Below are 16,857 nucleotides of genomic sequence, written 5' to 3' on the forward strand. Positions count from 1 at the left end.
GTGCTTTGGGGATAATACCTAAGAGAAAAATAATAACCTAATCTTTAATGTCTTAATGACTAAGATAATTTAACATGGGTAGTTATTTATGCTTTATTAAGAGTTTGAGAAACATTATTACAATTACACTTTTTTTGTTATCAAGAAGTTATTAATCTGGCAACTATATCTATTCAGAAAGACCTCTGAAAATCAAAAGTAGATGTTTTGAAATCAATGTTCAAAACATTTTCTCCCAGGCTCTCATCTAGGATCAATTTTGCTTTTATTTCTGACAGTTTTGCAAGTTTTGCGATCATCCAATAATAGACTAGCATCTGCATACTTAAATCATATGTATGTATGGTAGCTTGCTCTGTTGCCAGAAAAAATGATTGACCATAAGAAAATGATGAGACAGAAGGAGACATTATTAAGCTTAAGAACTTGAAGGCACTTAGGGTGGGCATCCCTGAATTACAGCATAGTAGAGTCACGAAAGCCCGTTAGGTGAGTCCATGTTGCTCACTATATGACACAGCTTAAGATGGCAAGGAGGTTTGTAAAGACTTTTAGGCAGTTCGCTATGATAAACCATTCAACTTTGCGAAAAGGTTTAAAGGATAATCTTTACCTAGTATAATGTGGGGCAACTTATTTCCCATTATTGATAGATTAATAAGACAATATTACATGCTAAAAATACTTTACCTTAGATACATCTGACAAATAGAAGAAGCAAAGGATACAGTCTGTTTCTCGTTCAACTAATAAAATATAAAATCTGAGTTAAGAGTAAGTATTTCATGTCAGGTACAGTCCCTGCTCTTAAATTACTTATGGTTTAGCAAAGGTTATAGACAAGTAGATAGAAAATTACATAATAGTGTGTTAGGTTAGGGAGAGATTAAAGATGGGGTGCTCTGGAATTACATGAGTGTCACCTGATCCAGTTTTTTTTTGTTTGTATTTTTTGAGGTGGATGTGATCTTAGAAATCTAACCTAACTGGAGGAGGAATTTTTTGTATATATAAAGATGTAGATGAGGGTGAGGAGATTGCCAGACAAAGGTGGAATGGTGAAATGATATAGGTAAAAAGAACTGTAAGCACCTTTAGGTATTAGATGAAAAGAAATCCAGTTCTGGAAAGATTAAGTGACCTGCTCAAGGAAAGGCAGTGTGAGCATGCCTAGTTTTGGTTCTGTAATTGTGCTGTCATTAATTTCTGAAGGGCATATCCACATATGCAGAGTGTAATGTACAAGCAATTCTCCATGGAACTTTGAAACTAGTGTGTATATAATTCCATTTAATTAGTAGGGTCAGAAAGTATGTAATAGTATATAATGATTTCGTAAGTATAATGAGTGCATTAAGCGAGAGGGAAAAAGATATGGAAAGGGTTCTTGAACTTGCTTTTAATCAGCATCCTGAGTTTTAAATAACATTTCTGTTTGTAGACCCCTCTACTAAAGGACTTTCGACTTTGGAAATGCCACGAGAATCCTCATCTGCCCCTACATTAGAAGCAGGTGTGCCAGAAACAAGTAGTCATTCCTCAATATCAAGTAAGATTTCTTGTACATTAATTTTGGAACATTACTGCAGCATTATTTTCAATCTTCACACTCTTGCTATTGTTTTTTTTCTTTTTTAATGTTATGTTAGCTTCCTAGGTGACACTGTCATGTGTTCTCGGAGACCCTTTTTGTCAACACCTCAAGTGTCTGATAAATCAATATGGTTACTGACTGGCCAAGAACCCTCATTTATTAAGGAATAATCACTGAATGTCATCATTCAATAAAATAATATTATATATTACTAACTCAAACATAAAACATGGAACTGCTTTTGGGGCAAGTGAAAAGCATTGTCTATGGTAGAATTTTACATGAAACACCTTTATTTAGTTTAAAATAATCATCTATATCACTGACAAAATTGTATCTGGGTTATCATAAAATAAACATATCCGATATATCATGATCCCAAAGTCATGATTGAACCTAGCCCTTTTGGATCGGAAAATAAAAATGGCATGAAATTTTACAAGCTCTATAAGAGACAGCTACTTTGAAACTGCCTTCCGTTGCTAGTTCTAGATGTTGTCATGAGGAGCTTTAGTTACGTTGAGGTGAAGATAAGGGCTTAGTGGAGGCAATTAAGAGACTTTAGCATGGGAAATTCTCAGCAGGAATCAGAGATACAAACAGGTGCAAGTACCGCTGTGTGCTGGTATATTTTGTGTTCCATGTAGTTAAGAAGCTGGTTAATTTTCACTTGACTCTCTTTTGAAATGAGGATGATCCTGAAAAATCAGATAAAGATCTTAACTTACATGCTGGACTGGTAGTATGGAACAACATCATCATCTTCATCGTTCATTCATTCATGCATTCATTCATTCAGCTACTATTTATTAGGTGTCTGCTGGGTGCCAGGCATTGTGCTTGACACTGGGGATCAGATGCGAATAAATAAGACACCTTTTGTTCTCAAGGAGTTTACAGTTGTAATAGTAACAATAGCTACCATTTATTAACATTTATCATGTGCCAGGCGCTTCACTAAGTTGTTTACACAAGTAGTTTTCTATTCAATCCTTATACTGGCATTGCATGGCAGATATTATTGGCATCATTTTATAGATTTAAAAACAGAGGTTCAGAGAGGCTAGAAGACTTTCCTAAAGTCATATAGCTACCAAGTAGTAGAGACAGAAATCAGTGCTGGGGCTGTTTGACTTTCAAGCCCGGGCTCTTTTTAGTATACCACCCTGCCTTAGAATAATTCAAGTTCCGCTACAATAGAGGTTATAGGAATTCTAAGAGTTTCCAAGTGACAGTTATTTGCCCTTTTGGTAGCAAAGAAGAATGGCTAGTTCTGAATCTAGTTGTCCTTTTTTTTTTTTTAATCACAAAAAATCTGTTTGATAACATAAAATTACTATATTATGGTCCGCATACTAAAATCATGAAAGCATATTTTCTTCTCCCAATTTGTGTGAGTCATCTAAAAAAAAAAAAGATAGTGAATTGTAGTTAGAATTCCAAGTTGGGTGTAACTCGAGATAGTCAGGAGAACTAAGTCAGTTTTCTTTTAGTGTTACTTAATTTTTTTATCATAAAATAAATGTATCATAATCCTAAAGTCACGACTGAACCTAGCCCTTTTGGATCTAGTATGGCACATCATTAGATTTCTGCCTTCCTCCTCCTCTTCATCAAAAGCAGGTATTAGATGGCTCTTGGTGTTGTGTTCTTGGGAGCATAATGCTAGATTCCCTATACACTGAGCTGAACATTAAGGGTTTTTATGCACAGGGAATTCCGTTGTCTTTAAAAACAAGTGAGAATTGGAGAAATTCAATCACAAGAGGTTTTCAATTCTTTTTTGAGTCTGATAGATGCTGCTAATTTTTAAATTTGTTAAATCTTCTAAAAGATTTCTGCTTATGAATTTTACTGAAGCTGCACTTTTCCAATGACTCATAAAATTGTGAATTTTACCGGTCAACCAAAAGAATCAGAGATTTTTCATATTAGTTTGCATAGTCATTTCCATGAATTCCGTCAGCATGGACTCCAAGACCCAAGAGTTCTCATCATACTTCTCTTTTGAGCAGTTTATTAGTTGATTATTTTGTAGCTAAACATACCATGACCACCATGAATCAAACAGCATGCTAACTACATTAAAAATAATGTTATAATTGATTTCATATCACACCAAGTTGCTACCTCGGTATCATGATTGCCCACCTGTGTGTAACATTCGAGGCTTTTTGGGGCCATACAGTCATTCCACTCTCTACCATCCCCTTGTAGGCTGTGTAGTTCAAAGCTTCAGATTCTGAAATTGTCCTTAAAAGAGAGCAAGGAACCACAATTTCTCAAATATCCCGGTATATGGGATCATGTAGAAAGGATACATCAGCGATGCTCTCTGTCTTTCTCCCTGGGCTGGTGGCAGGGACTGGTGTGACCACTCGCAGAGGAATAGGAAGTTGTGGGGCAGGTGGCTTTCTCACTCAGCTGTCTGCTGGCAGAAGTGTTTTTCACTGTTTTTCTGGTTTGGAAATGCTTCTAACTTGGCATTTCATTGGTGGGATATTTGTGAATTCCTAATTGTGGGATAAAAATGTTACCACTATTTTCTAAAACAAAGATGCGTACTAAAATACACTCTGGAATGTTATTTGATTCACGTTTTTTTCAAACAGTAGGCAGCGTCTGTTACAGAGATTGAAAACAGCATTGACTTTGAGTCAGCATGTTTTGGTTTTATGACCACCTCATTTGCTGGTTAGTTCAAAGTAACATAATTTTATTTGCTTCAATTTCTCTCCCCAAATTGGGGTCGATATGTGTCATCCTACTCCAAAATATGTGTGTACACACACACACACACACACACACGAGGAACTCAGAGAACGGAATGGAGACTGGAACTATACACAGCTCCATTAAAGAAAGTTAAGCTATAAATTCAAAATATTACCTGTCTTAAATCCTTTTTAGAACAAGGCAAAGTATATAAATAGAAAAGTAAATGACAATAATCACATCGTCGTAACTGGGATAAAGGTTTACAGGCTACAGATCAGTGCTCAAAGGTACTGTTTCTTTATTGAGTGGAGAAAGGCACTTGAATAGCATAGTAGTACCTTAGTTTCTCATCTGGACAGAAGCATACAATTTACCAAACAATTATGGGTAGCTGATGAAGTTTCAATTAATATTCTATATGGGTGTGTAGAGCCTTTGTGTGCTGTGGAAGTCAATTCTCCCTAGTAATCATCTCCTAATTTCCTCCATATAGCTCAGTATAGGCAGATGAAAAGGGGATCCTTGGGAGCTCTGACAATGAGCCAGTTAATGAAGCGACAGCTGGAGCATCAGTCTAGCGCCCCCCATAACATCAGCAACTGGGACACTGGTGGGTCAAGCCTTTTCTTCTTGTTTTACCTCTCCGATTAGCTAATGCCACGTTCTTTATGTCCCCTCTGCTCCCTTTTTAAGGAATCGATTTTCTCTCGTGTTCTGTGGTTCAAATAATTTTTTAAAAACCTAATTTATGAGTTTCTTTAAACTTTCCAAGTGTTCCAGAGGCACCTGTTCTTCCACCTAGGCCGATCCAACTCTTTTTTTTACCTCTAAGACCAGATTCCAGATATTAGTTTATGTATCTGGGAGTTAAATGATGTAAATGCATAAAGGAGGGAATGGAACTATGATTTCATGATACAGATTAACAAAACAAAACACAAGATCATCAGTCGTCTGTTTTGTAAACTGTAAAGTACCAAAAATAAGGAAATATGAATAGTTATAATAACGACCACTGCAGCTTAGTGACGTCACGATCTGCCGGTAGGTCTGGGAATATGAGCTCTGTGTTTTAGTCAGCAGGGTCACCAGGTTGCAGCCGCATACCCTCATGCTTATACGATGGGACTGCATCTAACCTCAATTTAAAAGTAAGAATCGACTGCCGTGACACATCTATTTTAAACATGCTCACTCCGCATTTTCTAAACCTGGTTATCGCGTTCTGCACATATCCTACTTTCTCAAGCCCGTAGTACCGTCACAGTCCTGCTCCTTTGAGTGCCTGCTTTTCCTTTTTGTTTGCTTTTTTTTAATTAAATGGGTCATTTGGATTGCAAGATTATACACGTGCAAGCACTTTGCAGCACACATGCACGATGAAACTGTCAGGGTTTGTCACTGTGCTCTGGGGGCCGATACGTGGCCGGGGCTGTTTTAGTACCTCGGTTGGTACTTTCCGGCTGTAGTTACATGAGATTATTTTAAGAATTTTCATTATGGCTAATAATTATAATGATAAAAATAATAATCTTGAGATATTATTTTTTCAGAACCATAATATTTACATACATTTCACCTTATTTTCCTCCATTGTTCTTTAAAAAAAACCCTGTCTAGATAACTGAATTCCTCACACTATATCCAATAATACATTTAACAAATAGTTTCATCTCTCCTGGCCTTTGTAAGGATTCTTAATATTTTAAAGGTTTAGTGTTTTTTTCTTCCTTTTAGTGATAAGTGGTAGTGAGTAATGAAATGGCCAAAAGCCAACAGGTAAGAGAGACAAGGAGAAAGAGACATCAGATAACCAGCCTTGAGAGTTTACTAGGTTTGGGCGAAATCTTTCTGTCCACGCCAGAGAGGACTTTGTTTCTCTCTTTACTGAGATGAAGCTGTATAAGGAACTGAGAATGAAAGCTTTTGTTTGATTAGTTCTTTAATAATTAAACACCCAGCTTTTGTTAGGTTGACCTGGGGCTCCAAAGAGTATTTTTACCATACGGCTGTTTTCTGTAGCAAGCAGCTCAGCCAAAGCTAACCGTTTTTGATTCCGGCAACAATTACCAACCCAGTTTGATTGACTCAGTAGAGTTATAAAAAGGCAAATAGATTTCAATTTTCAATCCAGATTTTAATCTAAAAAAACTACATGATGCCAAATAACCCATTTAACTGAATTTTTCATTTTTCAACCAAACTTCAGCCTGTTCATGTCACTCTGCTTTCTCATTTAATACTTACCATTCACATGCTGTCTGATTTTTTTTTTTTTCCCCTTGAGTTTTCCTGGGCTTGTTTTCCATCCTCCAAGTTGGTTCTCTAATCACCAAGTCCAACTAGAACATCATCTCGATATTCTTGTTTTTATTAGTGGCATAAAAAGTTTTCCTCAAATCTAAGACCAGAGGAGAGTCAATGAATGTGTCATTCAGGGTTTGGTGGCATGTCACGTCATACCACATATGTTAATTCAGTGACTCACTAGTCTTCAAAAGAGTAGATCTAGTTATAGAGACACACTGAGAAAGGCAGTCTAAAAACATGGTCCATTCACCTCAGCATGCACCTGCTGGACCACAGAGCACCTGCCTCTTCTCTGTCCGTCTGCGCATATCTGGTGGATGATTCTTTGCCTCATCTTCATATGAAACAAATGTTCCCGAAGCACCGCTCCTCCATATCTGCCTCTACCCCTTATTCCCGTTTCTCAGCCCTCAGTCAGCACCTGTCATTTCCTTGCTACCAGTTCCACATGTTTTCTGTATGACCATTCAGGCCATTGTCCGAAACGATCACTTATGGATTTGATTTGCATAAAACATTTTTTTTTTATGGCCATGACTTTAGCTTTTCATTTTTTTCATTTCATGTCAAGAGATATGGAATTTGAGCTTTTTGGGGAGTGGTGGTAGAGAATCTGGACTCTTTTGGATGGTTTTAGGTACTCTCCTGCTTTCAACAGCATTTCATATACCCGAATGGCAGGTTTGTAGTGAAATCCCAAGCAGCCCTACCCTAAAACCCAGCGTGTGTCCTGTAAATGTTAATTATCAACAATAACAATAACCAAAAAAAAAAAAAAAAAAAAAAACGACCCCAAGAGATTATCGGTTAAAATCTTTGTATTATGAATTGTGCTAAATTGACCTCATTGAAGACTGAAATGCCCTATTTATCCACAGAACAGATACAGCCCGGGAAACGCCAATGTAATGTGCCAATGTGCCTAAACCCTGACCTGGAGGGACAGCCATTGAGAATGAGAGGTGAGTCGAGTCACAGACTCTCAGATAGTAAGAAACCGAAAGAAACTGTACCTGTCAATCACCGAGTCACCCAGCAGGTGCTAAATCTCTCCTTTAGCAGCAACGTGAAGTGGCTCCGGCCTTTGCTCACATGCTTGTGGGGTGAGTGGGCATGCATGGCGCCTCCTCTGTGATCGTGACCAACAGAAAGTTCTTTCTTACAGTGACTTTCTAACCCTTGGGGCCACACAAAGCAAGTCTAGTCTCTCTCACATAATTTTTTAGACCTTTGAAAATAGCCGCTCATTGCTCATTCCCTCAGTCTTTGCCAGACCACGCATCCTGGGTCCTTTGGTGTTCCTCCCGATATGTATCAGTTTTCCCTGTCTCCCTGTGTCTTCTCTGAGCATGATCCAGCTTATCTGCCATCCTTTACAATGCTGAGATCATAGATGAATAGCTTCCTTTCAGCTATCCGAATTGCACAGAATATACACAACTTCATGCTGCTTGTAGGAGCAAGGTGAGAATAAATCTGTGCTAAGATCATCAGGATGTGCATTTTAAAAATTCATCTCATGACTAGTTAATCATTACTTTTGTTCATTTTTTTTTTTAATTCAGAAAGCAGGTTAACCTATTATTTGTAAAAAACAAAAAAGCTAAAAATGAATTATGACCACATCTTGTAGCTAGTCCCTTAAATCAAGCAGACTTACTATTCTGGACGGTATCGCTCTTCTAATTTTCTGTAGGAATGAGGGGATGTTCATCTCTAGCTTTCACTAACGTTCATTTGGCCGTGAGTAGCGATTTTAGCCTCTGTATCTGATGAGATGAGACTCTTCTCATTTATGGGCCTAGGAAAGCTTTGATGAGCAGAAATCATGGTGATCGAATAAACTCTGGTACTTGTCCATGATCTAGTAGCACAGTAGCAGCAAGAATAGAATGAGGTCATGAGAATGAAGACAGAAAGTGAATCTTTCACAGTCAACTGAAGAGTCCATTGACACAGCTCGGGGACTGATATGTGCCTGTGTGCTTGGAGACAAACCAACACCTTTATACCTTCTCTTATCTCTAAGATGTCCAAAGTGGCTTTTGTCAACATTTCCAGCTTTGAAGTTGGGCCTTGGAGGAGGTCCTCTCTCTATTCTAAGAAGTTTCTATTTCGGTTCCTAGTTCCATATAGCGTGCGCTTCGAATATTCAGTGGGGGAACCAGGAGTGGTGGCATCAGAAGTGTTGCCGACACGGGGCGGTTAATGAGACTTCCTTTAACGGTGCTGACTTAGTTGTGACTCAGCTGTAACAAAAGCTAGCTGAGGTCTGTGGCTTCCCTTTTGCATTTCCCACCTTCTCCTTGTATATTACTCTTTGTTCCCATGTCATTAGCAGTATTCAGAAGTCCATTGATTCAGCTAACGTTTCCCTATGGGGCCAATGCCCACTAACTTAGCCTATCTGCTTTTGTAGATGACTACCATGAATACCGCATCACACATTCTATGTTGTCATATGAAAAACAACTTCGCAACGCTATTGTCAAAAATACTTGTTCCTTGGCATTTGTATTGGGTAATGATTGGCTCGAAACCTCCCAAATGACTTTGATTCCCTCCTTTTTCTTGACTTGAATTATGATTTTCATTTAATAGTAGTAGGCAGTAATCTTTTAATTTTTTTTAATAATAATTTTCAAGTATAAGGAATCTTCTGAAGGTCTTGATTCAGATTTTTTTTTTTTAAATCAGTTTTTTATGTTTCTAGTAAGACTGTGTATATATCACCATGTATCTTATGGGATGAATTTTTCCACTTTTAAGCACAGGCATTTTGGCATCTGGTAGACATATTCTGTCAATGTTCAAGAAATGTCAAGTATTAACTTTAAACTTTCTGTGTTTTGGTTTCTTGAAGCAACTTTATGTTGTTTACCTTACTGTTTAATAATTAATCATATCTTCTTTTACCTTGGCATAGTTCTTGCCTTTTCTATAATTAATCAACTTATACTAATGCTTATGTTAAATACTGTTGCTTCCCCTCCAAGCTACATCTTTTTTTCTGAAGAACTGAATCAAACAGATTTTATTCAACTATTTAGGATGAGGAAAACAATGATATAAAATAAGTCATAAGAAATGCTCTTTCGTACTACTATCTGAAACCATTTTCAATGTTTACTAGATGCTCACACAGCAAATACTAAAAGCTACAACATACTTGTCTTTTAAACGTCTGCAGTCAATGCAACATTAACAAATACACAGATTTCTTCTGTACCAATATTAAAAACAGAATTACTGAATTCCTAATTTTTATGATATTGTTGATACATATTTTTATTCATATGCTTTTAATGAGATCATTGCCAAGACATACATTGTTTTCCTTTATTTTTACAGTAAGCTAATCAAAACCTTACAGTAAATCACTGTATCAAAATCCAGCCATCAGAATCCTTACAGTAAGTCACTCAGGTTTGTAGTCCAATTTAGACTCCAGCTTCTTAAAATCAGGCACTTTTCTGACTACTTTCATGAAGTTTTCCTGTACCACAAAATCATGATAAGCACAAATGGGAAACCCACCTGCTTCAGCACAAATACTTCTCAACTCTGCTCCAATGAAGCCCTCTGAAAGCTTCATAATTGCTTCATAATCTAGTTCGCAATGCTTTGTAATGGGGCCTGCTTGGATTTTCAGTATATCTAATCTCGCTTGTTCGTTTGGTAAATCAATATGTAGTTTTGTATCTTAATCTTCCTGGATGAAGCAAAACCGGATCCAGTGTATCTGTTGGTTTGTAGCCATGCCCATTTTAATTCTATGTAGAGCGGCAGTCCCCAACCTTTTTGGCACCAGGGACCAGTGCTTTTATGAGAATCTAATGCTTGGTGGTCTGAGGTGGAGCTGAGGCGGTGATGCTAGTGCTAGGGAGCGGCTGCAGATACAGAAGAAGCTTCACTTGCTCACCTGCCACTCACCTCCTGCTGCGCAGCCCAGTTCCATGGACCGATACCCGTTCATGGCCCAGGAGTCGGGGACCCCCGATGTAGAGTATCAAGTCCATCCATTTAACTCAGTAACTTCATGAAAGTTCTCTATCAATAGGCAGAAGCACCCTCAGAAAACTGACGACCACCAATAGCATCTATTTCATCCATGAAAATGATGCATGGTTGATGGTCTCTGGCATAATTAAACATTTCTCTGATCAAACTGGCACTTTTCAGCAATGTACTTATCTACAATAGAACTAGATACAGCCTTTAAGAAATTGCAGTCCAGTTGCCTAGCAACAGTTCGTGCCAAGAGCGTTTTTTCTTCCTGTATCTGGTGGTCCATGTAGCAAAAAGCCATTTGGAGGTATTATTCCTATACTCTGGAAGAATTCTGGGTTTGTAAGACATAATTCTATCACCTCTCTTAATTCTGTTCTGATGGCCCTTTAATCTCAGAATAAGAAACATCCTGGGGTCTTCGTGAGACATGTTGTAAGCCAGTGGACCCACCTTTCTTGGCAAGTATCTCATGAGAGTGTGGTCACATCCTGGCTTCAGCTTATTTTCGTCAAGCCGTTGACGACAACCTGCAACATATCTTGGTTTATTTGTAGCTTTATGGTAATTTTTTCTTCATTTAATTGCTTAAGTACTTTACCCACAATCTGTTCAACACTTTGTAGGGCCATTGGGTCATTTTCAGACTTTTCATATTGCTCGGTCAGTTTTTTAATTGTCCTCTCACTGGGCCAGACTGGGCCATTTCCACGCCTGGAAAGCCCAAGTCACATCTTTATGAAAACAGTTGGAGAACTTTTTTGATGATACACTTGGGTACGATTCGGAAGGAGTGGTATCTCAGAGACAATTGGTAAATATAGTATAGTAAAATTTGAATTCCCTTTTAGGATCTTTGGAAATGACATAAAGATATTTTCAGATACTTTCCTTTGCCTTCTGGGTCTGTAGATCTCAAATGTCTCATAACCACATTTTGTAGCCTTTGATCCAACGAGGGAGTATGTATATAGCCTGACAGCATTTTGACTCTTCAAAGGGTTCCATACCATTTTTTTTCCTCCCTCAGATTGAAACATATTGCCCACTTGGCTAGGTTTCTAAAATTTTTATGTCGATCCCTTTAGAAACCAATTCTCTGAATCATTTAAGAAAAGATCATACGGCATTGTTCTGTTTCTCGGCACCAAGTTACTGGTTCCTCGATGAGAAACAGACTCTTTAGTGACCGTTGGGTTTTCCTACCTTCTTTCCTCTTCAAAGAACTCGAAATCATTATTACTTTGTTGAGCAGGGCATTATTCTGGATTGTCACTTTGGGATTCTTCTTGGAGTGCCTTATTTCCACATTCCTGGAAAATCTGTCCAGCACCAATGGCTCTCTTAATGGAGAGTGGTCTCCTGACTCTGAATTTACTCATCACTAGAGCATGTTGCCGAGATTCCTGCCTCAGATTTCTCTGAAGGCATCAAAACCCACAGTTTTAAACTGTGTGACATCGATCGGCTGAAGACACTGATGGCTCCTTTGGAACACTTGATATTTCATTCTTAAATATTTCAGTTTGAAAAATGAAGTCTTCTGCTTTGGGGCTTATAATATTAATTTCCAAAGTTGAAAACCATCCTGATATGTCTTAGCTCAAACATCTCCCCTTACTTGGGTGTCTGGAGTTCTGGGTTCTTCTTCCGTTCCCACATTCGCAACATTTTAGTGTTGGTATACATTTGCGATTTTAGAAGCATACTATCTATCATATGGTCAGCTTTCATTTATGACTAACAAATAAGGGTCGTAATTCATTTAGGAGACCCTTGAATAGATTTCCCCCTTTTTTCATCTTTGTCCTAGTATCCTGTTAGCACCTGAACTCCTTCTGTTTTTTTCAAGGTCAAGAAGCAAAGGGAGAGATAAGAGTCTAACTCTGAAAACCACACGAGAGAAACAAATCACAATCTCTCTTGAAGTCGTTTTACTCTTGAGGGTTTTCGTAATGCTGTTTGGGCTGTCCACGTCACATCGTTGTTGTGAATGTGATCTTTAGAGGATTTCTAAGAGGAGAATGGGTCTTTTCCTGGCCCCCAGAACAGATCTGTATTCACCAGTTGTTCCTTTGCTGCTTACTCAGGCGCCACTAAATCCAGCCTGCTGTCGGCACCCAGTATCGTCAGTATGTTTGTGCCAGCTCCCGAAGAATTCACAGACGAGCAGCCGACGGTGATGACTGACAAGTAAGCTCACGCAGTTATTTTCCTCACCTTGTTTACAGAATCTGAGATTTTCTCATTGCAGTTATGAGAAAGCATCAGAGAGGAGGCATACTATGCTTTAAGTCATAATTTGTTCCTCACATGGCTGCAGCCATAAGTGTTGGTGTGCATTCGTTTCTAGAAACACAGTATCATATGGGCAGCTTTCGTTTATACCAAAGCATTTTTTTGTAATTTGGACGAATGCAAATAATATCCACTTACGGATTATTCCTAGCAAGAATTTCACACAGATAAAATCTCGCAACCAGAAGATTCAAATTGTTAGGATGGGACTAAGTTTGAGACTTGATCCTTACTCCCCTCCTGCCAGCAGAATCCGTTCTCCGAAACTCAAACTGGTTATGTCATCTCTGGGTTTGTCAGCCTTCAAGATCCCTGAAGTTTTTATAGGATAAAGCCCAGTCCTTAGTTTATAAAAGGCTCTGTAGATTGCAAAGGTATGGCCTCTCCTCTCCTCTGCGGGAAGTCTTTCCCCAGCCTCTCTCCTCCTCCAGAGCATGCCTCATGGCTCCCCTCCTCTGTGGTTTCACAGGTACCCCGCCTTCTCTCTGTACTTCCTCTGCCCGGTAAACTCCTATTTAGGCTTCGAGACTCGGCTTAAGGCAAAGATTCCCTGGTTCCGCAAGGCAGCATTAGGCATGCTATTCTCCATGTTTCTGTAGCATCTGATGCATCTCTCTATTCTACCACTTATCACAGGCTGTTTTAATCGTTTAGTTGTTAGTTTCGTAGTAGATTGTGAGTTCCTTAGGGACTGGGATCCTTTCTTCTGTATTTCATACTCTGAGCTGCCTCGTACATAAAGCCTTGTTCACTGAGTGTGATAAAGAATGATTTCAGGTTTGGAGAGATCCCCTTGGGCCAGTGAGGCTTCCCAGTAGAGGTGACCCAAGTGTTCTCGGGACTTTACGACCCCATCTCTCCCCCATGAGTAGGATATATTTTAATCTGAAAGTTTAAGAAAGCTTCCATTTGGTCTAGGCATTTTTCATTTTTAATTTCAACAAATGAAAAAAGTATCTAGTTTCTGACTATCTTTAGCAGTAATTTCATGATGCATAAAAATCCCTCGACCAGAAGCTTCGAACTGTTAGTCCAGTTGGCACTCGCTGTAAAGGGAGCAGTAATTCATGTATAGGCTGGATGCTGGTGAGTCGAAAGACTGTTTTCAGTGATCAAAGGAACCTTCCCAATCTCTGCATGTGCACTGTTTCTGTGTGTATGGTGAGGGCCATTGGAGTCTCATATTTATTGTTGGAACGAGACTTCTGACCTCCTTTTGGGGACTTTTCCAAGACTCACCAGAAACGGCTGTATGTACTTTTTATATCTGGAAACCATTGCCAGCTTTCGTGGAAAACGTTCCTCTGTTTTCATTGCAGATGCCACGACTGTGGAGCCATCCTCGAAGAATATGACGAGGAAACCCTTGGCCTGGCCATCGTGGTCCTCTCCACTTTCATTCACTTAAGCCCAGACTTGGCGGCCCCGCTGTTGCTGGATATCATGCAGTCTGTGGGAAGGTGAATGTCAGCTTCCATTCTGTTTGGGAGGAAGGAGCCTTATTCGATCTATATCTAGAAGCAAAAACTACCCGTTCAAAAGTTCAGACATTCATTAACCTTATCAGTGCTTGGTATTTGTGGGATCAACTCAGACTGATTTTAAAAACTGAATGGACCAAACGCTTGGTCGAATTCCCCCACTGTGTAGGGTCACGAGTCACAGTGTCCAAGCGGAGCTAGAGGAAGATGCACTAAAGAAACTACCGTCTGTTGTTCTCTATCACTACATGAGCTAACATCTGTAACGGTGCTCAGAACTGTGCGGAGCTCAGAGTAAACGCTTTATATGTTTTAGATATTATTATTGTTATCTCTCTCTATCTGTTTTAAGATAGATTCCCTAGGCATTTCGTAATCTTGGGGCATTGTCATGTGAGGGGATAAGTGGAAATGTAGCATTCATAATTCTGATCAGAACAAGGAAGGATGCACACTTTTCAGGAACAAGGCCTTTAGCCCGACCGAAGGAAGATTAAACTTAGCAGCTTTGAAAATTTTCATGTAAGGAAACTTCCATTTAGAAGAAAAGCGATGTATTTAAAAGATTTAAATAAAGTTCAAATTCGTAACAAATTGTAGTCCTAGCATGCACAGCTTATAGGAGAGGATTGACTTAAATTAAATTTGACATGGATGCATTACATTTTCAGTCTGCGCTGGCAGAAAGCCAGGTGCTTCAGGCTGTGGCATCAGACCTAGCTCTTGCCCTCAAGTGTTTTGTGACTTAGTCGTTGAAGAGGACAGTGATGCGTCAGATAACTGGGTAGCCCTAAGATAGGATGTGACTAAGTGGTAAGTGCTATAGATGATTTCAGTGTAAAGACAAACAGGAAAACATTAAAAATCCCTTGACCGCAAAAATCTATGACTTCCTTAACTCCCCTCCTCCAGCTCTTCTGTAGTATCCGTAGTAATGTGGTCAGAGATGGCGTAACGATTTTACCTTCCATACTTAGAAATATAGCTAATATGAAAAATAAGCAATGAACACGAAGAGATGGAAAGACAAGAAAAGACGAATTATTTCATTTAAGCCCTTGATTTTAAACTAATCCTAATAATTATGGAATAAAATTTGTACCAACTATCAGCAATATATGTGGAATAGAGAGTTTTTATTAATTCATGGTCACGATTCCTACTGTCAATACTTCTCGGTTTTGGAACAGATGGAATTCTTGTTCTGATCTGTTACCATGTCCTTGAAATAGCTAATCTAAGTTATAATCGATATATAGAAGGGTTTTATTATTTTGTTATGTTTTTGTCTTGTTTTTGTTTTAACATTAAGAGAGAATAAACCATGTTTGAACATTGCCAACTGTTAGGATGGAAATACAGGAGCTTCGAAGAAAAACAAAGGAGAAAAAAACAGCAGCAGATACATTTTTACATACGTCATATACATATATTTAAATCTTCCCCTTCTTTAGATAGCCTAGCAAGAGACAGGGAGAGAACATTTAAAGCGAGCTTCCGGAATTCTCAGCAGCGTAAGCCTAACCACCAGACTCGCCAAAAGAACAGGTTCAGCCGTCCCGCGACTCAGGGCTTCTTCACACAACTCATTTCAACTTGAGGGAATGTAGACGTACGGACACTTGGTTTATTTATGCTCGTCCCATAGGAGCTATTTCCAGGTGATCTAAAGGTATGTAACTTCAGTGTAAGCCTTTCGTTGAGCGCCCAAGCCGCCCCATGCGACTTTGTACTGCGCTCTCTACTTAAGATCTGCCCACCCCTTTTTCTAGGTACAGGCTTCAAGATCACATTTGCTACACCCTTAATTACTGTTTATTTCATTTGCCAGTGTTTGTTCCCTGTAGTGTCATTAGCATGAGAGGGCCCGTGACCAAAGCAAATGGACATGGTGTCTGGGGTTAGCGATTGTAGGGCCTTCTGTTCTTCTCCAAAGGCGATCTTGGCTAAGCTCACTCTCTTGTTGTCTAAAGCAAATAAATTTGTAGCATTCCCTTTGTTTCTTCAATATCTTGCTGATGAAGACATGTTTTTCTAAACACTGGTTTAGCACGTGCTCTTTCCTTGTATACATACGGGATATTTCCATGTGCATAGGACCATGTAATTATACTTTTCAAAAATTATGTGTTATATGTTGATTACTTAACCTACTACATTTCTCAATATGTCCTTTCAGCCCAACAACTAGCTGACAAATACTCCAATTACCTCTTTTACTATCTTATAAGAGGCCTTTACAATTTGTGGTTTGTTTGTGGTTAGGTTTCAGGAGTTGCGTACAAAGAAATGAATTTTGAGCTGAGTCAATATGGAGATGGACTGGGTCAGATGCTTCTCTGCTCTCCGTCTAACCTGGCTGCAGAAGCCATTTTGTAGATTGGCTGGGTGATATTAAACTAACTTAACTGTGTGCATGTCCATGGAAATATCCGATTTGATGCAGAA

General features: G+C 38.9%; 1 protein-coding gene and 1 pseudogene across 1 annotated transcript in view; one reads left to right on the forward strand and one right to left on the reverse strand.

The window, feature by feature from the left end:
* The window catches only part of UNC79 (unc-79 homolog, NALCN channel complex subunit), a 185,541-nt gene that overhangs the window by 114,839 nt on the left and 53,845 nt on the right, over positions 1 to 16,857 (forward strand). The window contains 5 exon segments of the mRNA XM_023538367.1: positions 1,442 to 1,549; positions 4,806 to 4,922; positions 7,501 to 7,584; positions 12,721 to 12,823; positions 14,248 to 14,425. Of these exon segments, the coding sequence (XP_023394135.1) occupies positions 1,442 to 1,549; positions 4,806 to 4,922; positions 7,501 to 7,584; positions 12,721 to 12,823; positions 14,248 to 14,425 (590 nt within the window).
* LOC105300804 lies at positions 10,041 to 12,319 on the reverse strand (annotated as a pseudogene).

Source organism: Pteropus vampyrus, unplaced genomic scaffold (genome assembly GCF_000151845.1).
Source record: "Pteropus vampyrus isolate Shadow unplaced genomic scaffold, Pvam_2.0 Scaffold219, whole genome shotgun sequence".
Classification (NCBI taxonomy): domain Eukaryota; kingdom Metazoa; phylum Chordata; class Mammalia; order Chiroptera; family Pteropodidae; genus Pteropus; species Pteropus vampyrus.